Here is a 24,617-nt window from a genome sequence, read left to right on the forward strand (position 1 = left end):
AGAACTCATTTGAAATTCTTTATTTCTGATTCTTTGGACATCCACAGCACCTGTCTAACTCATGCACAAATCTGTGTGATCTGACATCTGCAAAACAAGGATCATAACTAGAACACATAGCCACTAACTGTGATATAAGTGAGTAGCTCAAAACAAACCTATCATTTGTCCAAGGAAAACACGAATTTTTCTGAGTGTAGTACAAAAGCCTTAGCCAAGAAACTTCTTTTCTCATCCCACATCAGTCTCCCATGCATCTGCCATCTATTCCTAATAGATCAGAAGAAATTATTATAAAGCAGCCTTAGCTCAAGCTCATAGCAATGTTTAGGAGCTTGATTCTACAGACAAATAGTGTTATTTTAACATAAAATGTTACTGTGGAATAATGTCTACAATTAAGCTCTAAACAGCTACAAATGAAACAAATCAGTTTTCTTCCTCCCATCCTGAAAAATGATCACAGGTCAAAACTTCAGCATCAAGACCCTATTAAACCAGTGAGGCAAACTGAAACATTGGGTTACTTAGCTGCCATTCCCACAAATACGTACCACAAATAGACCTAATGGTTTCAAGTAGTTCAGAGGATAAAGGTGCTCAGGTATACAGACAGAGACAGAAATGTAAGGTTCCAGAAGTCCAAATGCAAACAAAATTGTTTGTCTCAAATGCAATTGCATTAATGAGATTTTAAATTGCCAGAACATTATTTTTATTACTTGTTGAGATTAAAGTTCATTTTAGAATTCAGAGCAGGTATCTGTCAAAATTCTTGCAAAAATTCAGTTTCTTTCCACCACATCTTCTTCTGAAGAGTTTGGAGAATACAATTCCTATGCATGTTCTTGATTTTATGAAGGTTATGTTCATTCAGTATTCATAGTACTACTAATAATACTGAATAGTATTAGCTATTCCTGTCTAGCTTGTATTGTGAGCATAACCCAAATAACAACAAGGTCAGAATATTTCCTATTAAACAGGTCTTTCATCAGGAAATACATTTGGAAGCCTGTTTTGTACTACACTGCTCTGTTGACCAATGCATCCTCTCATGACGAAATGGCATAATTTTCTCCAAGTTTTGTATCAATTTCCCTTCTGCTACACAGGTGTTCTATTAGGATGACAGGACTCTTCAGGGTGGGAAAAGTTACAAGAACAAAATTATCAATTTTTATAGCTAAATATCCCATTTCCTATATGATCAAGAATTCTTGTCGCTATATACTTCTCACTAAACTTCAGCCTACTCAGCACTGCACATGTAATCTCAGTACTTGAGTTCAGTGTTTCTGTAGAATGACAAAACAGAATCAAAGGTTCATGTTTCTGTCATAACAGGCACTGTGGTACCAAGTTACATGTATCTTCTAGTTTAAATTTCCTTCATAGCAAGGACTGCCTTTTTTCTCTTCTAAACGCAGTATTACTGTACAGAAGTTTCTCTCTTTCTCTATATAATGATATGCTCCTCCATGGACAAATTAGCTTGTGGGGGTTTTCCCCAATTTTGGCTCAAACTCCACTCTTACTGAGAAAAAGCATGGCTTAGTTTAATGGTGGTCATCATACGGTTCTTATCTCCAAGTAGTTTGCAAGGCACTTTGAGTACAGATCCTGCACTGAAGACATGGCCAAAAGCTGGACTGCTTGAAAAATACAAATCTCTTGCAACATGAAAATGTGAGCCAGAGGTGCCCAAGGACAGAATTATCCTGATTGCTTTAGGATCTGACTCAGCCCACATATGGATTTTGTGGCCTCTAGAGAGCTACTGTACTGTCTCCCTTAAGAGATGCTCTTGGACTGCCTCCCACTCACCAGCCCCGTTGTCCAATCCATGGACAGCTCTCAGAAATACAAAGACTTTTCCACATACCAAGTGAAGGCACAAAGATTCTGTGTGCCCACTCAGGTGTATTGATTTTTAAAACTTCAGGCTTTACACATTTTATGGTTTACTTACAAAAGAATATTGAAAGATTATTGACAGAATATCGCTTCCAAAATGGTTGAATTTTTGCTAGTCACAGCAATGCTTCCGCTTGCGATTTTGAAACTAAGAAGTGCAATAACTATATTGCCACCAAAAAATATTTTAAGCTGCATAATATTTGACATATTTCCAGATGTTCTTATGGTATCTCTATTCATGATACACAGCTATTTGGCACTGAGAGAGAGAATCTATAATACTTACAGCCAATCATCATCATAGCAACAGCAAAAATCTTCTCCCCATCTGTAGTCGGAGCGATGTTCCCAAATCCAACACTGGTGAGGCTGGTCATAGTAAAATACAAGGAGGAGATGTAGACTGAATCTTTGCTTGGTCCACCTTCCCATTTTCCAAAGCCTGATGCATTAAAGCGGTAAGGTGTTCCTATCGACACCCCCAGCTGATAGAGCCAGCTCTCAGGTCGGATCGTGTTTGTATCCTCATCGATAACTTCGTAGTCTCCTATGCTGTACCAAATGCAGGCCAACCAGTGTGCTGCCAGCCCAAACACACACACCAGCAGGACCAAGACTGCTGCTCCATATTCAATGTAGTGGTCCAACTTCCGAGCTACACGACCCAGCCGAAGTAGCCTCACCACTTTGAGTGAACTGAAGAGGCTACTGATGCCCTAGAAGGATAAAGCACAGTGACCATTAGAATTCAGTATTAAAGCAGAAATATCCGTAACTGCACTGCTTCCAAAGGCACATGGTGATCCATCACAAGTTACACATAACATCAGCAGATAACACCTGAGAGGCTGTGAAACATGAAAAGGCTGGTGACCCTTTGCAGGGATGAATATATGCACTCTGGCATCATCCACCAACATTTTATGAGTTGCTATCTGAACCTGCCTTTCTGATTATTTGAACAGGTCTACAAACGTGTTGGTAAGGCCTTCAAATGACAGGCTGTTTATCAGTTGTACAAGCAGACAGTCCCTGCACATTCTGATGGTACTTTAGGTTGACTGAAAATAAACATGAAAGTCATTGACCACTGAACTCTACAAACCTAAAGCTGAGAGGAACATAATGGAACCCCTATTGAATTCACTCCAGTACCTGGAGTAATGTACCTTTAATGGCTATTTCTGACCTCCTTATGATCCTGGGCAACGCTTCACCTCATGTTTCAGATGTAACACAATTTGCAGCATTCACCTCAGACGTACCAGGAAGATAAATAAGGAAGGCAAAAAAATGCTGTAATTTTTCAGTGTAACAGTGTATTTCCTACAACTTTGCTTTCCTGTAAGAATTCAGGCACTGATAATCAGTCCTCTTGACAGTTCTCACATGGACTCCACAAAGCCTGACTATTTCAAATATCTCACTGTATAATCCCCACATCATATTCTTTTTATGACAGCTTCGTTATCAATGTAGTATTTCTGTGCTGATGCTAATGCAGCTCACATAAAACAGAATCCAGCCACCATGTAGGATTTTGTATTGTTAACTTTTAGATATGCAACTCAATGCACATGTAGTTAACTAAAAAAAAAAAAAAAAAAACCAAAAACAAAGCCACTAGAAGATGTGAACAGTCTTTCATAAAACCCCTTTTTTTTTTTCCTACTCCCTGTTATCAAGAGTGTTTAATACATAAGTCTGATCAAAATTTAGGCAGACTGATTTAATGACTATTTCTGGAAATTCATGTTTGTACACTTCTGGTCACCAGCTTTTACTGGAAGTTTGTTTATTCCTCCATAAATACAACTGCTTCAGTATCTTAGGCTGGTTCAATGCACTAGAAGAGATGTTTTATTAAATAATTACATAAAGCATATTGACTCATGTTCTCCAGGACTTCAGCAATGTATTTTCCCTTTATTTCACGAATTTGTCATTATTACATTGACTCATTTACAGAGACAGATGTAATTTGTTACCTGGAAACACACTATCAATTTTTATTAAGTGTTTGGAAAAGATTAACACAACCAGGGGCAGGGAAGTAAAAAGGAAGGACAAAAAGAAAAAAAAACAATCTTGCTTTAAACCAGATACTTGCAGAGATCTAGAAGAGACCAAGTCATCTATGCTTTTCATTATTGTCAACATCAAACTTTTCAAGTCACTGATGAAAAAATTCCTTCACAAAGTAAAAGTTGATTTCAGTTTCCCATTCGTTCTACGTCTGGATTTGTTTTGTAAACAACAGAGAAAACCTTGATGTCAGATCATAGAATATCACACAGAAGAAGACATAAAGCCTTCATTTCCAGGGGAGGGAAAGCAGCTACTTCTGAACACTCAGTATGGAAAGGAAAAGCAAAGGGAAAACCACAAAAAGCTAAACCAGCATTATCGTATCTTAGAACTGGACACACAAGTCATCTCCACTTGGATATTCCTGAGCAGGCATGGTCTCTACATTCTAAATATCTGATTTCTGACACTACAACACACTCAGGACCAATGCCTGGTCCTGGCAAAATGTTTTACGTTTGAATAAGTCTCCAGTAATGGCCTGAGCTTCAGTCTCAAAGCCAAGAGTTTAATCATGCAGTGCTTACCACATGCAGGCAAGGGCAGGAATTTTTTTCCATCCCCAACGTTCTAAATACCAGTTTTATTTTTACTAACAAAGAGTGGCGCAAAATTTGTTCTTTAAATTAAAACTCATCATTGAGATTTAAAAAAAAATGCTGTTTGTCAGGAAGAGTCCTAACAAAGACAAAAATTACAGTGATTCAGGAAAGATTTAAAAGTTTGGAATTTGACTAAAATTAATTGGGGAAAAAAGAAAAAAAAGAAAGAAAAAACGAAGAAAAAAGAAAAAAAAAGAAAGTCACAAATAACAGTGGAAGTCACAAATAACAGGAGGGTGGTTTAAGAAACTGGATATGAAAAACGGGAATACTAAATATTACATTTGAAATTAGATCTAAAACATTAAAGGGAAACAGCTACTTTGCTTTCAGAGTACTCTTAACTAATTTCTCTGGTGAAATTCACAAAGAATTTTGTAAAAACCTTTAAAACTGTAACATTTGGGAGAAACTGATTCTATCGAATGTTGACTAGAATTAAAAGAATAAGGGGTGTTGTACCTTGTATCTTGTATAAGATCTTGCTTGTTTACAGTAAATAAATACCTGATTTGGTTGCATTGAAAAGATGCATTAAATAATCAAATTAGTCACGATATTCTACCTGACTGCATTGCCAATAAGATTCTAAATGTTCAGAAAAAGTAAAAAAATAAATTAAAAAAATCATAAAAATAATTCTTTTTTCTGTCAGTATTAACAGTATTTTCTATTTTATTTCCTCAGAGGAAAGGATTTGTCTAAATGGATCAATATCAAGAGGAAGAAACGCTCAGGGAAATAATTATTTGTATGACTTAAAAATTTCTAAGTGACAGAATTTCAAATGGGTATAAACAATGGAAACTTAATAAACTTTTCCATAGATGATACAGTAGGAAACAAAATCAGATAATTGTCCAATACTTTAAAACAGTACTTTTTGCCACTAAATTTAGCAAGTAAAATTTAATACAGGAATAGATCTGCTGGATTCAAAATTGACACTTTTAGATTACCACTTTCCAAAACAGAACTGTACTTTTAGATTACTGTCCAGTTCAATATTCTTATCAGTGCAGATTATTTTTATGCTTCTATCATAGAGACTGGCTCCAAGGTGTCATGCAAAAGAGCCTGAACTCAATTTACTTCTCTTGATGCCTGTCCCACCCTCTCAGCTCTGCTACTCCTACATCCTTTGAAAGGCAAATTAGGACACACACAGAGCTCCTTCTGCTCCAAGGACAGAGCTGAACCTCTCTCTGTTCATAAAGAGTCAGCAATTGTACTACAGCTCCCAGACAGGCACCCCCAGACGCTCTGCTTCTGTGTGGCAAGCAAGGAAAGGACAAGAGTAAGTCCTACCTGGACCTGATTTACTCAGACACAGTTCCAGCCATTAGGACTCTGTCCAACAGATCCCTTCCACTGGAGGTACACAGAAGCTAAGAAATCTATTATATGTCCAAGGTAGAGAGAAAAAAAGTACATTTTTACTGTACTTTGTTCCATAGATAAATTCTGTGCAGAATTACTTAAGTATGACAGAAAATGCTGAATTTCACAAAAAATTATATTTCAATTTTTTTTAATAACTGAATGATGTTAAATGAAGATTCTACTGCTGATATTTGCATATTGTTGACACTGCATATTGTTTATATTATATATATTGTATATATGTGTATATATTGTGTATATATATTGTATATATATTGTATTAAATATTGGTTGCATATTTAATACACTGGCAGTTTTACTTCCACTGCCAGTGATGGTTGATGCATCCTTACATGAAAATATAAGGATCTACACTGAGTCCCCTTCAAACCAAAGAGCAAGCTCAGAGCACTGAGAGCCCAAAGAAGTAGCTGCATGCACTGATTAAGCAAAACCCGCATGTCAAAAGACCTTAAAACAATAAATACGACCAATCTCCATTCCTCTCCTCCAATACAGTCTTTGCAGACTGGAATTGCACCTCAAATATAACAGAAAAACAGATCAGCCTCAGGCCTGGAGGAAAGCTGGACCCACTTTTTACATTCAAAGAGAACGCCTCTGAATTTTATGCACAAAATACTGCCAAAACTTAATTTCCATGCATAATTTGCCACTAATTAGACCTACTTACTAGATACTGTGCACATTTACACAGATTTTCTTTTTTATCTCCCTGTTTTCTGGAAGATATGATCTACAGTTTGTGCACCCCTTGTCTCATCCTGGTGTATCAGCAATGTGAGTACTATCTCCAAACACAGGATCCAGGATACCCATGTTTGGGCTCCAGCTTTCAATCAGGAAACATAAGATTTGTGGCCTTACTTCCATATGCATAAAAACAGATAAGAGAAGAGACCCTGTGAATCATTACTTTGTGAAACAGTTTGAAAACATAAGGGCTTTAGCAGGGTAATTATTAGTTACTTGTGTCATCATGGTCCCCAAGGACAGTAACAGTGGCTGCTACAGTGCTAGATGCTGTAGAAATGAAAACCAGTTCCTGCAGTTCATTTGCCAAGCAAAATTAAATGCAGCTCAATTCATTGAATAATTGAATTCTGCCTGGAAAAAATAACATACAAATTGTTTAAAGAATAGCAATAGAAATTAACTACAGCCAAAAAAAAAAAAAAAAAAAAAAAAAAAGGAGAGAATTCATTTTCCCTCCCAAACAAGATGCAGGATGAACAACTTAAAATGCAATTTTCATCCCACCTCCTACAGCTATAGTAATGCTAGCCCTTCAATAACAGATACAATCTACATGACTGCATTCCCTCGTAGGTCATTGTTTACCTTCCACGTGTGCAGAAAGTAAATGCACTTAATCCAAGCATTAAGGTTTTTTCTAGAATCAATAGAAGTGTAACTTACTTCCTACCTACTCTGTATTTTATACGAGAGAAATAGTCAATATTGACACAAAACTAAGTTTTCTAGCACTTTCCTCACACATGAACCTACTAAAGTCCTGGCTTCATCTCAGTTAAAGGGAGATACAAGAGACTAGAAGCCAGACATCAAAAGAATGAGAGTGAAAAAGAACAAAAGAATAAATTTATTATTTATCCAAGTAGAGGGAGGCAATGAACTGAATTTATCACTACCATAAGTGAGGCAAGAGCTGCAGAAACACTGTCTTTTTTCTCCACATTTGGTTCTGAAGCCAGATGTGCCATAGCCTGGCCCAGCCCATCTGCAGTAACCTGGCAGCTCTGTCAGGGTCAGCTCATTATTAGGACTTCTCATTTCTGTTATTTGCCTCTTCTGATTTTCTTAATTAGGTCTGAGAACGTGACCTTTCCTGCAGACTGCCATCTTTAGCAGCCAACAAATGAGGTAACATTATGTGCAGAGGTCAAAATCAATACATGAGTCCTCTGGTTACTGCTGCAGTTTTCAGCACTGAGGAAAGCAGAACTCCAGGCTCACAAAGATTATTTTGGTCAGACACCTGCGAGCTTGGTTAGAATCAAGGAAGAAACAGAAATAATTCACGTGTAAGAACACAGGGTGTGAGAAGAGATGGAAAGGCTCTTTTTTCATCTATAAAACTATGTCTGTGCTTGTTTTACACACATACACACACACTCACAGAGAACAAACAAACCCAGGAAACAAATTTTACTGGGTTTTATTATTTTGAGAGAACAAGGATAAAGAAAACACAAAAGTAATCTAGAAATCTAGAGAAAGCTCACATTCCACAGTATCAAATAAAACCTTTACCCCTGACAAGCAGAAATCTGCTTCTCAGTGCTTCTCATTCAAAGAAGCAGTCAGTACCAGAAGCTTTTTACTAATCTCGAGGAGACTAAACACCCAAATGAGATTCAGCATTCATGGTATCTAATACCATTCCATCTTTCCAATTCTAATCCAATCCCTAATATGAAATAGACTATAAAGCAAGCATTTAGCTACTCGATACCTTTTGCGGTCTTATCTGACTTTCTGCCTCAGATCGATACAAGGATGCTGAATGGGGGAAAGAGAACAGAGTAACTGATCCCTGTCTGTGAAACATGCTTCCTTTTATATTTTGAAATAATTCAGAATCTAATACATTCAATTAGCTCTACTCTTTGTACAAAGGCTATCACTGTACATTATCACTGAAAATGTAATTCATCATTTTAGTTCTCTTGGACTTCCACAGATTGAATAGCTTATGTAGACTCCTATTCTCTCTTTAACAGCATGATAAATCATGTCATGCTTTTCAAAGCTACAAAGAAGTAGACCTGAAACCCAAACACCCTTACTTATCTGTGACTTAGCAAAAAGACTGATCTGAACATCAGTAGTGCAGAAGAGGAGCTAATTAGCATCTTAACAGCCACAGCAGAACCCATGGACAGGACACAGCAACACGCCCTTCTCTGGTATTTTCTTTGGGAGGGAGTTGTCCCTCAGCAGTGCAGATGTCTCTGAGACATCAAGATGTATGAACCTGGGGAATAACAGGGAAGGAAGCAGAATTTAAACTAACTAAACACCTTAAGTAGGCTTGGAGCAGAGGAGACTATTTTACCCTAAATGGGTTAAATGGCAGAAGAGCTCTGCAGCATCTATATACACCAACACAACTTGGAAAGCAGAGGATTCAGGGAGAAAAGGCAGCCTGCCCCTTGAGAGGGTAGCATAAAAGAGGCATTTCATTAGTAGCATGGAGTTTAGGCTTTTAAAGAGGGAATGTAGAAGGAAAAAAAACAAAACTCATATTTAATTGGAAAAAACAAAAAAACAAAAAAACAAACCAGAGGGAAAAAAAAAAAAAACTAAAAACCAAACTTAGACAATAGAGACCCCAAATCAGATCCTCAAGAGACTGTTAACACTAAGTGCTTTGCCTCCCTGGTTTATATCCTGGCAGTCTGCTTTACCCCAAGAATCTGCTTGGCCCTATTTGCATTTCCCCAAATATTCTTTTAATCTACCAGCCTGTCCAGGAGTAATTCCTGCCTGGCACAGCCCCTTAGGGCAATGCTGCAGTACAGAGGCACCTACAAAAGTCAGATGAGCAGCCCTGCTCCTCCATGGCCACATTTCCTTTCTTTTCACTTCCCTTCTCCCACTGATTACGGCCCCGAGGCTCCTTCTGAAGCTCCCAACACCACCCAGGGGAACACCAACAGAGGGTCTCTGGCAGGTTACAGAGGAGAGCACACACCTCCCTGTGGCTTTACCCTGCTTCTCAGGGGTATCTCCCACGAGGGGACACCCAACTGAGGACACCTCCACCATCACCACAACCCCCAGCCCAAGGCTCCAGCCCTCCCACTGCCCCATCTGAGTCCAGTAACCCAAACTGCTTGATTTTGCTTCCCAGGAACACCGTAAGGAGCCACCCTGTCTGGAGGATGTCTCACTCATCTCCTCTCATCAACTTTCATCACATCCAAGAACCACAATTTGCTGACATTTCCTCTATGCCTGAGTCAAACTCTGTGACACTTAGCTGCTTGCTTATAGGTTTTACACAGAAAGTAGGTTATGATGAGTTTTATTTTGGTTAGCCACAGAAAAACATTCGGTCATTACCAGATTTATCAGCAGACTCACATGCAAAACATAGTATTGCCCTACTGAACAGATCCAAGTAAGGATGGTGAACAACACACTGTTTCAAACAGATTTCATGCTATACAATGCTTACAGTTTAAAAGACTTTAAAATTTATGATTTTCAGTTAAAAAAAATTCATCTAACCAGAATTCATCTAGGCCCCTGTTTATTCCATAAAACTATAAATACAATAATTCATTCCCTTGGCCCCTTACTGCAAGTAAATGGTAAAACAAGTCAAAGGAAATTGCATACTTTTCAGTGTAGCTATTTCAGTAATTCCTACATAGCTAATTTGTATTAGCATGAAAGATTATTCCACTAATAAGGTTTCAATTAATCTATTGCAAACGTACTACCTCAGAGAGCTGCCAACAATCTGACCAGCAACACATTCATTTTTTCCTTTCTCAGCTCACTGTTTCCAGCTAGACACCATGCTCACTTAGCACTAAAGAGCTTAATTTACTTCTGATACTTCTGTATTCTGTTTTTTCTGGAACTTCTTTTAGCATCACAAATTCTGTCCTTTCACAGCTGTGTATCTTCTTTGCCTACATACCAACTATCTCTTATTCATCCACTTAAGTGAACACGAGATCATATACACTGAATACATCTTTCCTGATGATGTTTTACTATGCATTTATTTCTCTTGCACCTCAACTAATAAAGAGTGGTACTTGGTTCTCAATTTGGCATCAGCCAACTATTGATCATAGTATTCCATTCAAACACAGATAGTGATTACAACTACAAATTCCTTCTGCCAGAGATTTATATGATGGTGACATGACAGGATTCCATTCCTATCATGAGATTTCACAACAGTGTCACATGTAGTAAGCCAAATATTTTCCAATATAAACTATATCCTACAGTATTATAGCTGAAAACCACAATATAAAATTGCTCAAGCTGACACTTGCAAAAATATGCTTCAACTTGCCTTTGAAATTCAAAGTCTTAAATTGCATTGTTCTCAGCAAAATTGTGGAATTTTCTTTATGCCTGTTTTTTATTAAATCTACTGATTGATGTCTGAATACAAAAAGATAACATTATCCTACAAAGTAGGTGGTATTTCCTTAAATGAGGAATAATACTAATTACTGTAAAGGATTATTGTCCAATTTTATGGTGATCACAAAAAATTCAAAAGATACCACATTTTAAGAATTGTGTAAATTTATTCTTCTTACTTCAGCTGTTCCACAGCATGATGTATATATATTCTCACCAGTAGAAAGCCTAAGCCTTGCATTGAGTTGGAATATTTTTTTTTCTTTACGTTCTATGGCAGGTCAAGAAAGTAATTTGTATTTAACTGTATAATTAGCTTGCCATATAGGAAAGCCAGAAGAAACATTTGTAAGTTTTCTTCCACTTGGGTAACTGTTGACTTTTCTCTACAGCGATTAATTTCTTCATTTGCTGGAATCTGCCTATGTGTGAATGTGAGATACTGTACTGACTCTTCGAGCACTTTAGATCAGAAACTTCATATACTCTCATGCTCAATTCTATGGCCTTGAACAAGAGCATCAATGTTTTTTCTTTCCTCTCCCATCTGTAGAATGTGGCTATTCATAAATAAGTGTCTCCTGTACTAACTGTAATTATTTATAGTTGTATTGATTAACAGTTAATGAATTCAAAGTATTTTTGTGGACAAAAATATTTTCAGTGCAGGGAGAAAACTGGAATTTCAGCTATATTTAAAATGTGATTTGAAAATATATTTATGTTCCAAACTGCTGTAAACCCAGAGAATTTGAAAATTACCTAAAAAACACAGAAGTCCACAACATTTAATGTTGTTTCAAGACAATGCTTTCCGTTATAAAATAATGAAGTAATTTGTGAAACAAAAAGTTACTTCAAAATGCAAACAAAATCCAACATTACTATTTTTTAAATTACTATCTCCTTGTCAAAATACTGATCACCTCTAGCTTCCTATGTTGTAATTAATCTTATACTGCTGGACCACCTTAACAAAGACAAAAATTGTTTCACTACTTATCAAGGAATGGAGCAGTCCCAAAATTACCCAAAAAAAACAGAGCCTCAACACCCTATATACACAGCTTTTTTACTTCTTCAGCTTCAGGTCCTATGTCCCTCAAAAATCAATTCACTGTAATCTGGCATTCTTAAAAACAAACTGACTTGTCAAGTTAGTTCCTCCATGACATCTTCAATGACTTCAGTGATATTTCTTTTAACAAAATGACAGCAGGCAGAAAAAATTCAGCTTCCACCTGCCCAGTACCCACTCACCACAGAGACTGCAGCAAAGCCAGGATTCTGTTTCTTCCTGTTTAAAAATCATATATGGAAAACACCAAATCAGGAAAATAGCAATTCATATTCTTGATCTCATTTTCTCACCACTGTTGACACTGGGTATCATTTAATCTGTGGCAATTTTTTAAGAGTATTCAACATTAGGACTAAAAAAAGTATTTCCACAGCAGCCACAGCCACCTACTAATGCCAGTCTCATGGCTCCAAGAGAATGCCCTTTAACAGAATCCAAGAGACACACAGATAACAATCCAGTTTGGCTGCTTATAACTTGAGCAGTGCAGACTCATAGCTGACTTAATCCAAATGTGAAGCGATGTGCTGTGTTATCCAGGGGGAGAGACTGGTAAAATTTAACCCAGCAAATCTGAAAGAAAGGGAGCTGACCCCCAAGGGAATGCTTTATACAACAGAAAAGAGAGAAGGCAAAGCTTTTATACTTCCAAGACTCCTTGAATGTGGTTGGTTTTTATTTTTTTCCTTCTTTATGAAAAGGTTATCTTTCTCTCTACAGGCAGTTCATGAAACTGTGATCAGCATATCCTGTCCTCAGTCCCCAGCTGATGTGCACTGTTGTTCAGCTGGCATAGTGGGGAAAGCCCCTCAGGTCCTGCAAACCACTGTATGAGCCCTTAATAGAAGTACAGCAATTTGCACCAGCAGAAACCCTGTTCTAATGATCCTACAATGATTTATACCAGCTAAATGTCAGAACCCACTAGGGGAAATAGAGATGAACCATCTCAAAAGGACAGCATGAAGAAAAATGTTTTTTTCCTTGGGCATGATAGCTGCAATAACTAAAACTAACACTGCTATACTGATTAAGGACACTGGTGTAGAGCCATAAGAAAACTGAAGTACCAATCAGCTCCTCATTGTTACAAAGCAACACGAAGACAGAGAACCTGGAGAAATTCAAACTCACACAAGAATTTTTCTGCAGAATTGCTACCATGAGCCTGAGAGCACCTGTGCTCAGGTCAAGGGCTGCCACAGCCTCTGGTACAGACATTTTCCTCAGGGATGTTCTGTAGGTCACAACACCAGTCAAGAGTTATGAAATGTTCCTCCAGCAAAATCATCATCAGGTTGCTACTGTCTGCAGCGGGTGAGAAAAGATTCCTTCCTTTTATTTTTGCATCTTGCTTTTTCTCTTCTTTACTCTTCCAGTCTAAGTGTCACAAACTGACATATAACCACTGCTTCCATTGAATTATCAGGGCCATAGTAAAAAAATATGGGAAAGCCCTGCACAGTCATCTGCAGTCAGAGTCCTCTTATGATAAAAAAATATTTAAGGACAGGTCTCACAAGGCTTTATTGCTTGATCTCATTTTTTTTATTTCAGTCTGTAGCTTTATATAAAACAAAAAACTCTCTAGGGAATTAAATATCATATAACATTAGGATTTTGCCACTGTATTCAATATTTTGCCTACTTGTTCTGAGGTCATATACTTTCTGATATATATACTTTAAATATTTTAAATTTCATAAAAACCTGTGTAGTGTATTTTTGCACAAGTAACGTGGTTTTATATTTTTACCTGGATATTTTACTTGGCATAATTTTCTTTTAATAGCTAGGTTGTCTTTTATAGCATGGGCATATTTCAAAGGAACTCATAAAGATTAAATTTTACAGGCTAACTATTAAATACTAAGCACTGATGAGATGTGTATGCATGTTACAGGTTAAGATGTATCAGATAAATACAATTAGTTGATGGTACAGATTTTACAACATAATTAAAAAGTGGACTGCTGGAGTCCTCTGGAAGATTTTATTACCAATTCATTAACTCTCTGATGTACTTAGGCATGGAACTTTACTGTTCTTAGTTGAGGAATATTTTCTTGGCATACTGATCCAATAGGAAAATAAGCAGTTAAAACAGAGTTGCATCTCAGTGTTAGTTCTTTTGCTAGCTTGTGACCTGTTCCCAAAGAAATGAGCAAGCATTAGGGGAGAGTCTAGATTTCCAGATTTCTCCCTATCCTTTCTTCCAATTATGGAACTACTAAGCAAGCATCAACAGCATCTTCACTCACTTCTTCTAAAGCAGCTGTTGCCAAACAGTGCTGCATAGATCACCAGATATTCCCCACAGTACTTTCTGGTGGTCTAAGAAGTCAGTGAGTCACTTTCTGCCTCTTTTCCACTTGCTGCTTTGTATTAGAAGCAGCTGAGTAAAGTATATTATACTTCCCAGATTTTTTCACGTGAAGAATTGCCATTAGTGGACACAACTTGTTCAGGCAAAAGTGAAATCAAGAGAATGCTGCCCCACAAAACTAAGTTGACACACCAGTTCAAGGCATTCATGGTAAGTCAGGTGATGCATTTTTCCTTAGTGCTGTACAGAGCTTCTGCTGTCTGCTTCTGCCTGCTCCTCCAGAACTCTGAGAATGCAGAGTGAAGGCAAATAAACAAAAATTTTTGCCACCAAAAACCACAGCCTCTCACAGGGTAGCTAAAGATGGACCTTTCTAGCTAGGACTTGTAAGCAAATTTCTATGTGCACTGAGGGCAGCTACTGGAGACGTATGTACACCAGTTCCATATATTTAGAAGCATACATTTCTTTCCTCTTCGCCCTGCCTCCCCCCAGCCATTGAGTAATAATTAATGGATGGAAGTGGAACTAGCATACTGACCTCATCAACGTTCTCAAATGCATTGATGACATCATATGGCAAGCATGACAGCAGATCAATCACAAACCAGGTCTTCAAGTAATTCATGCGAATCAGCTTTGGGTCAGAGATGACCTCTCCTGCTGGCCCCACGAAGGTGGTATGGAAATTCAGCACAATGTCTACCAAAAAAATGACATCTACAATGCTGTCGACTACTAGCCATGCCACATTGTTCTGTTTTGTTTTAAAGGAGACATTGTATGGGACCAGAATAGCAGTGTAGAAGGTTAATATCAAGATGATCCAGTCCCAGGTTGTCTTGAAAACACAATAATGCAAAATTATATGCGGCGGAGTCTTTGGTGCCTCTTGTTTGTACTGTGGGAGGATTTCAGAGCCCAGCTGTAATACCTGCAGTCACAGAGATTTCAGGGAAAAAAAAGAAAACATGTTTAATTTTTTACTGTTATATAGATTCTTAAACTCTGTACAACAACTGATAAAAATACATGTCCATTAACTCTTGTAAGCACAACCAATGGTAAGCAAGTCAGGATACATATTCTGTTAAACAAATCAGAATCAACCTAAGAAGAGTTGGTTCTTTTATTGCTATTAATAATTTTTTGACACTGACCAAATGTGCTGGATCTCCAAGACATATAGAAAAAGGACAGCTCCTCCAGCAGTCTACGTAGATGAGACAGATAAATGATGGGCAGTTGCAAATAAAAAACAATGCCACAACTTCTGAGTTCCAGCACCAGGAACATTGGACCACAATGATTTTCAACTTTGTCTATATAACTCTTCACCATACTGTATCTGAAATAGTCTTATACTACAATCTATCATTAATTCACAGAGCTGTGTTCCTCTTCTCCAAGTTGTGCAGGACATTAAAAAGTTGTTTTTTTTTAAACTTTAATTCTTCACCAAGAGAAAGTGTCTTCACTATCTGATGGTGTCTAGTCAAGTCATAATGTCATTAGGTCTGAATTCAAAAAAAGTATTACAACAAAAGATGATCTGGCAGCACATGCTTTGAACCCTGTCTCTCAAGCTGAGCACATGCTCCAAGTGTTTTGCATAACTGCAATCTCAATCAGAGCTGCCCATTAACTCTACTATCTCCCCAGTTCTGCACACTGGTGTAAAAGGAGTATGATCACATATTTAATTCTTGTGAACTAAAGTTTCTTTCATGTACCTGTGAACAAGAATGTCTTTATTTACACCTACAGATATCCATGAAGGTGAAAGTAACATGAAGGATCTGTCTCAAAATGAAGACCAGTTACTTTTAAAAATTAAATTCACCTCGGATGAGTTGAGTGAAAGCTGAAAGGAAAATGGAGGTTTTCATGACTGAGATCTGTTTGCTAATGCCAAACTCTTAGCACCTGAAAGTACTATGTAGGAGCATGGTTCCTTTTCCAGACTTATTTACACACAAAGCAACAGAGAGCAGAGAAGGAAATTCAATGGCCACCTTCTCAGGGAAGAGATCCAACAACATTACTATAATAGGAGGATGTCTTACTTTCCTGCTCCTTACCTCAGCTTTTTTAGCAACAATTATTGAGCCATGGATTTTTATCTGCAGGCTTTTCTGAATGCCCTTCTTTAGTTGCTGTTGTGAACTGGTGGGCTTCTTTCCAACAGATTAAGCCAAAGGGGACAAGAGAAAACCACCAGCTACAAGAGTCCTACTTGGAGAAAACAGCCTCACATTAAATTCCCTGCTGCTCTGAATCTCACATAATCCACATAATCCCTTACTCTTGTACCCAACAGGGGTCAGGCATTCTCAGACCACAGTCCCTTGCACACATATAAATGACAGTGGGAGTTGCAAGCCTGCTGACTTTAAGCAGAGTGTGTTCTCCAGAAAAAAAGCAGAATGACCTGCTCAGAGAGATCTGCATGTTAGCACACAGGCATCAACAGTTTGAAAAAAATAAAAGAACTTGATATTTTTGTTTTGATGAGTTTCTATAATGACAGAAAAGAGGAAAAAAGAATATTCTCTTCTAAGAAGGACCCTTGCAAACCAAGCTCATTCTCAGACATGTCCACTGCAGTATATAGTACTGTGCCACTCTTGACCCTGATTCAGGCAGGGTCTCCATACTAAAAATAAAATTAAAAGTTGCCCTGTGGTGAGAGGAGCTGGAGCCGGCACAAGACAGAAGCAGAAGGCACTGGCCTGCCAGTGCAGGCCCCAGAAGTGACTGCTAGTGACAGGAAGAGGCATAGGTTGTGTACTTAGTATGTGTATTCAGAGCAGGGCTTGTTTGCAGTCCCAGAGACAAATGTTAGGGCATCCTTTCTCAACAAAAGCTCTAGCTCAGGCAGACCTCCTACCCCCTGAATCAGTTGGAAAGCACTGAGCTACTACTGGCTTTTATGAGGATTGGCATGATTAGCAGCTCTACCACAAGATCCCAAGCCTGAAATACACTTCACTGGAATAATTGATTAGCAAAACCAAGCACTTGCTATCACATTGTAACATTTTTCAGTCTGTTAACTGGATTTCTGTCCTAATTCCATTCTTACTAGCACGAGGAGACTGTGTTACCCCTTGAAAGCGGGGTAGACACATAATTGCTTCTTCTGCAATCACATCTCCTAAAGCTTTTTTTTTTATATATTATTTATATTATACAAAAGCATCAAACACTTTGGTGACCATCCTAATCAGCACAGGAACATCCACCACGAAACACTGAAAAAAATACTAGTTTTAGTTCTTGACAGATTTATATATACATAAATTGTAGACTGAGAACTGTATAATGCACTCCATTTTGGCCATTGTTGGCCTCTCTGAATTCCAAGAACCTGTGTAAGTTTTGGATCATCCAAATTAAAGTTGCTGGAAAATGTATTAACATAGTCCTATAAAACTGAATAATAGGAAGAAAGGCAAGAACAATCTGACAGTAAAGAAGGGACTTAACTATGGTGCCTGTTATTTTGTGTTAACTAAAAAAAATGTACAGTAACACTGAACTGAATGCAGAGAAAAACAGACTTCTAGCTTCCACTTGTTAAGAAAAGAAACAACTTTGCTGCTTCAGTATTTTAAAATCTCATCACAAAGCACTCTCCCTTAGCTTGTTTGAGGGTCAAAGGGCAACAGCACAGGAAATTAAAAGGATTTATATCTTCTTTCCTTTTTATTTAGAAAGCAGATATACTCTAAACTATCTGAATGGCTAGGGACCTTTATTAATAAGTCTTCTGAACTTCCACTACCACTTTGGAGTCTCTGGTCAAGCTCTACTGATGGCTACGTAAAGTGACCAGGGGCCATGGTGTTAGCTGGTCTCTGATGGAAGGATGTACACCAGCAGAGTAGGTGTGAATTTCAGACAGAGCAGAAGATAGGGATCAAGGAGTGATGTAGGGATATCAGTCACTAGCAAGGTGAGGAAAGCCACCTGCAGCAAGCCTTGGGTGACTTCAGCCTCTTGTTTGGTTGGGGTGGGAGTGACAAGCTCTATCCTTGGCTCCCTCTCACTACATGAGGGGGCAGGGTCTACACGAGGGAGCAAATGGAGGTCTTTTGCTCCCTCTACATGAGGGAGCAAAACTTGTAAAACCACTCCAACATCTTGCTGACATTGCTAGAGAGATGAATCCTCATTTCACAGCTGGAGATGGAAGAAGGGCACTGTCCCAGCTCATGCTACCTCTCCCAGGAAAGGCAACTTTCTTCACAGAGTGGCAAGTCTTGCAGCCTCTGGGACTGGCAGTCAAGAGCTTTCAAAGGCATCAGATTCTTCCTTTCATTCAACAAAGAGAAAAACCCCTATAAGGAAGTTTAGTTATCTCAGAGAACAAGCATGTGTTTTTAGCACTAAGTACAAGAGAGCTCAGTGCTGTATGAAAATAATGGAAGGAGGTCCACAGTGCTAAAGCTCCAGGTTTTCTTAGGTTTCTGCATTAGAAGTCAGGAGAGCTCTCTTCTCCACTTTTCACACCAAGGGTCACAAACAGCCTATTTCTTCAGCATTCTTTGAGACACACACACCCTCCTAGGTCATCTGGACATCAAGAGCTACAAACTCCACTCTCTCTGCACTGTATAGCAAATCCAGGAAGCTGCAAAGAGAAGCACATTCTGCCCTATTTCGAGGTGATCTTGCTACACTCCAGGCAGGATAGAGCCAACCAGCAACACAGATTTTGCTGAAGTAGTCAGGTGTGGGTACCCACCCACGTGAACTAACTGGATTCAAACTGCTTATAAAGGTACATTTCCTGGAGAGGGGAAAAAATACTCAAGAGATAAATATAAAAATAGCCATGAAGAAATGTACACAACCATAAAAACAGACAAACTGAAGAAATTTTTCCTCATACCTAATCTGAATCTCCCATGGTGCAACTTGAATCCATGTGCACTGAACAAATAGATCATTTTCTGAATAACTGAAACAATCCTGGTTTTGGAAGGTTTTTCTCTATTATGCAGTTATACCATAGTAAAATAAATATTTGTTTCAGAAAGTCATTAATGACAGTATTTATTCCGATTACTTATGATTCATCAGCCACTACAGTTGTCTTAACAGCATTTATTATTTGTGGTAATGATGTATGATGTTTTAATAGCTCTTGAAAGCTGGAGAATGTTATTTCAAGAGCAGAAATGACAAATTTCATGATGGGTTTCACAAGGTTGTGTTCATTTTTTTTAACATTACAGAATATGTTAAAAAATTATCCCAAATTTGTTAAAAAAGGTGAATGCATCACCTATCAAGACTGCTGAAAGTTCAACAAGTGGTTCCAATTATTTATTTATTTTAAGACTGTTTGACTGGGGGAAAAAATACCCACACAAGCAAACATTCATTTTCAACTTAATCTCTCCCTTTTGTGTTTTCAGCTGCTCATGTTTGCTTTCTCTCACTCTCCCTTGCTCTTGTTTTCACAGGCACCCACACAAATTGCTCCCAAGCCAAAGGCTAGGTGCTAAGCCTCAATGTGAAGTAGATTTTAATGGCAGCTGTAAGACCCTGGTAAACAGAGATTGTTGGGGTTTTTTTTAATGGCAGAAGTTCTGTTATTAGAGCAGTGCTGCTAAGCACCATTATAATTTTTCTGCTTTTATTTCTCATAATGATTGCATTTTAAATTATGACACAATCTTGTTCACTCAAAAATTGCCTGGTAAATAAACAGAATACATCAGCTAACATGTACTATGCAATAACCAGGAAGAATGGTTCTTACAATCAGCTCCTTGGTGATAAAGCCACAGAAATTTATCAATTACTTTATATTCTTTTGCAAAATGTACTCTCAGAATTGCCCAACACCCTTGCATTAACTGCATAATTAATTTAAGCAGTTTTCATATGACTGCTATTAGGGAAGTCAAGCTAAACAAATCTACACACACTGGCAAAGGTCAGAGACTGAGGCTTAACAGATATTGTTTATATTATCCATGTCCTGTGGACAAAATAAAATAGTTTGTCATTAATAACTTTTCCTAAACTAACATTTCATAAACAATAAAACAAATTGTAAGCTTTTGTGTCAGGCTCCTCTTTTGTATTTGCCCCACACTGGTGAATATCTGGCTCCTCAAATAGTCAAAAATTGAAGTGAAAAGAACTAAGAGCAACACAGATAATATTCCAGTAAACGAAGTGCCTTCTCAGGCAAAAGAGATTGATGTGAAATGTCATAGAGAGCTAGAAAAGAAAAAGGATTAATTTTTATTTTGAACTTAAGATTTCAAATAGGCTACTGCAGAGATGAAGAAAAGAAAAAATTCAAAATACAACAGGGAACAGTTAAGAGAGCCCACATTCAATATTATTGAGAGATCTTTCCAGAAAAAGAAGCCTGACACTCCATCTATCTTCAAAGGAAGGAAAGTGGTCAGTATGAATATCTGCAACCTGCTTTTCTCTAGTGTAGTTCTATTGAATTAAATTACAGCAGATATGCAACAAGGTACCTAACATCATAGTTGGGGCTAATGTTCTTTTTAAAATAATGACTTCAATATTCAGTAAGCAATTAAAGAAACTCATTTCAAACATGTAAACTATACACTTGCCCTTTATTATTTGTAATGAATCATCTGGTTGAGCCAATTATAACACTTGGCAAAGACCTGTTGAGCACACTGGCTTGCAGTAGTCACTTAGGTCCAGACTGAGATTCACTGAGCCAAAGAAGAATAAACTCAGACCTTCTGCCTTACATTCTACTGCCTTCATTTTAGCATGAACTAAAATCCAAGAAAATTAGTTATTCAACATCTGAAGAGAAGGAAAGATTCATAGAATCACAGAATCATCATGGTTGGAAAGGACCTTCAAGATCATCAAGTCCAACAGTCAGTCCTACACCACCTTAACTACTAAATCATCTCCCAAACACCACATCTACCCATTTTTTTAATACCTCCAGGGATGGTGACTCCACCACCACCCTGGGCAACCAGCTCCAATGCTTCACCACTCTTTCACTGAAGAAATTTTTCCTCATACCTAATTTGAATCTCCCCTGGTGCAACTTGAACCCACTTGATGCTAAGCAGTAAGTAGGATTAGGAAGGAGACCATTCCAAATTCCAGGCCACTAAAGCAACCTCATGGTGGACATGTGATAATCTCATAGTATTCCTACAGTATAGTGTCCATGTGAACTCTGCCCCTTCTCTGCGATAGTTTGGTCTATGTTATTTCTGTATTTTCAACAGAAAGCAGTTTCACATTCTCGAGTGCATCTGTATGAAATATCGAATGGATGAGTCCCTGTTCAATATATGAAATTCCTATGGATTCAATAAGGAATTGTTTATTTACATAGGATTGTTTATTTTACATAGAAACTAAGACATATCCAGGGCCCATCAATGTCTTCCTCCTCCAGTTATACTGGAAGAATTCCTGACAAGTGTCACAACTGTGCCATGACACTCACAGCAATAGGTGATACAGAAGTGCCATGTTATATTGACCATGCTTTCATTAATATGACAAAGATTTTCCCTAAGCTGTTTTTACACCATGGAGACCCTGCTACTGGCCCAGGAGACAGCTACAAGAGACTTGGGACAGTCTCTCCCCCTCATGGCACGAGCCCTAAAACCAAACTTCAAGAAGCCTTCTCTGCTGGGAGGTTTTCTTAAAACATTGAGAATCTCCTTAAATAACATGGTTTCCTTTTCTTAATCTGTCTGCAGTGTTGCTTGTGGCACCTTAGAGCTGTTTTGTCTGTATAACTAGCAATTCAAATATATGTTTAAAACAGTTTGTAAAGCAGAATTGGGATCCCACTGAAAAGGAACTAGACATAAATGAACGCAGAGTAGAGCTGTGTCAAGGATTCTCCAGAATTTTCTTCTCTACTAGCTTGAGGTTTTTTTCACCTCAGTTTTGCACACATAAATAGTCCAAGGTCCTACTAACATTGAGATCCTCAGAAGAATGGAAACTAAGCAAGAAAGTATTACTTTAATAATAACACCATTATAAAACTTCACTAAGATGTGGAACACAACACTGCAATTAGGTTACATGAAGTCTTTGGGACAGCTATTTCCATTCCACTGCCACGGGATACATTTCACAGCATATGTGCCATATTCTGAGCTCCCATGCCTGCCACCAGGCTTCAGATTCTCAGGAGGGAAAGGGGGGAAGGAGGGGGGGACAGGCAGTGCTTGGCTCATACAGAGAAAACACACCCACAAGGGCTAAAAACCTGTCTTTACAGTCTTTCAGTGACAGAAAACATTACCTCAGCAAGACGTGAATGCTTATGAACATTCTCTCCTTTCTGAACACTCGGAGCAAGTTGCTGCAGCACACCCCGGCTGCTTGTCAGGGCACGGGTCAAGCGAGCAAATTTTCCCCAACCTTGAGAAAACACACAAGATTATACACATTACCAAAAAAGCTGCAAGTGTTCCACATAAAGCCTCTCACAACTTAAAAGAAAAAAAAAAAAAAAAAAAAAAAAAAAAGAAGAAAGAAAAAGAAAAAAGAAAAAAAAAAAAAGAAAAAGAAAAGAGAAAAAAAAAGAAAAAGAAAAGTGAAAAAGAAAAAAAAAAGGAAGAAAAAAAGGAAAAAAAAAAAAAAGAGAGAGAGAGAGAAAGTTAAAAGCAAAAAGCAAGCATTCTGCTTTAATACTGATGACAAGGAAAAGGAAGGGAGTGTAATTTAACCAAGGACTGGATAAAAGCAAGTCATGAAATAGGTGTCAGGGTGGTAATGTAACAAAACCCCTGGCTGCAGTTACTTTGTATTCAATGGCTTTACAAGAGTGCTGTTTCATGAACCGTGTCTCCTGTAAGGATAAATGCCCACTTTACAATAATCTTCTAAATTCAGTGGTCAGATTTGTATCTCAGAGGAGTGCAGAAGACACTCCAGACTAATTACGATGTAAAACTATAATCTCACACAACAAAAATTACAATTGCCTATAACAGAAGTGAAGCAGAGCTCAGATGTACCAAGCACAGATCTGGCGTAAGGAGAGAAATACACATAAGGTAATAAAAAGCAGAGCAGGCAAAGCAAAACAAAAATTAATTTATCCTCTCTAAACAGAACAGGAAAATATACAAAAATATTTTCTCAAACTCTAATAAAACAGCAGCTTCTGGCAGAGAAGTCATAAGCTGAATCTTAATTCAGAATAATTTTTATAGTAATTTCAAATAGAAAATCATCAAAAAATAGAAGGCCTTGAATGAGAATCACAAGAGCTATTTACAAGTGTAACCTTTATGAGCAGTGGTTTGCCATAACAGAAAGTCAGGCAGAGTAGACATATGGACATTTCTGGTACTCTGAATGGAAAATATCAGTGCATTTAGTCACAATCTTGAAAAATACTAGCAACACCTGGGAACTGGTGAACAGTGTCAACTTCTACTCCAGCACCTTGCAAATTTGGTTCTTAATGTGAAATTGGTTCTGGAAAAACTTCCCTCCGCAGTTTTGTCCCCAAAAGAAATCATACTATTAACAGTGATTGCTTTCAAAGACCAGTCTGGAGTTCAGCCTGCAATTCATGACAAGTACAGGAATATGGGTGGTTAAAACACTGCCCAATACATTGAACATATCCTCGCTTGATATCTCATTTTAATGGAGTCTGTAGGAACATATTTGATAATTTTAGAGGTGAGCTCAAAAAACCAAACAAATTACACAGATCCGTTACTGAACAAGATCTTCCAGGGCAAACCTGAGAATAAAGCTTAGCATTTTTCTTCTTTATGAATACGCAAAATGGTGCATTTATTAAAGGGAAAGACTGAACTCAGACTCCTCCAAAACCAAGGAAAAAAAAAGAATATTTTCTAATGCCTTAAAACATATTTTAAAGCAAATCTGTCACCAGTAATTTATAAGCCAAGTTGAATAGAATTAGCAATGCTTTCAGGCAGTATTCAGCAAGAAGTAGACTGAGTTCCACCAAGAAAGGCAGATCTTTTCTGATAAACTCATAGAGTATGAGCTACTATACTAAAGGACTCAGAGAAAT

The 24,617-nt window shown here is 37.8% G+C and overlaps 1 protein-coding gene across 2 annotated transcripts in view; it reads right to left on the reverse strand.

The window, feature by feature from the left end:
- The window catches only part of KCNH1 (potassium voltage-gated channel subfamily H member 1), a 185,413-nt gene that overhangs the window by 128,324 nt on the left and 32,472 nt on the right, over positions 1–24,617 (reverse strand). For both annotated transcript variants that reach the window (XR_011725049.1, XM_071739557.1), the window contains exons 5-7: positions 22,860–22,978; positions 15,099–15,491; positions 2,207–2,636 (exon numbers count right to left, since the gene is read on the reverse strand). Coding sequence is in view for 1 of the 2 variants with exons in the window: in XM_071739557.1 (XP_071595658.1) it covers positions 2,207–2,636; positions 15,099–15,491; positions 22,860–22,978 (942 nt within the window). In the remaining variant the exon portion in view is untranslated. The remainder of the gene's footprint in view (positions 1–2,206; positions 2,637–15,098; positions 15,492–22,859; positions 22,979–24,617) is intronic.

This window comes from Heliangelus exortis, chromosome 3 (assembly GCF_036169615.1).
Source record: "Heliangelus exortis chromosome 3, bHelExo1.hap1, whole genome shotgun sequence".
Taxonomy (NCBI): domain Eukaryota; kingdom Metazoa; phylum Chordata; class Aves; order Apodiformes; family Trochilidae; genus Heliangelus; species Heliangelus exortis.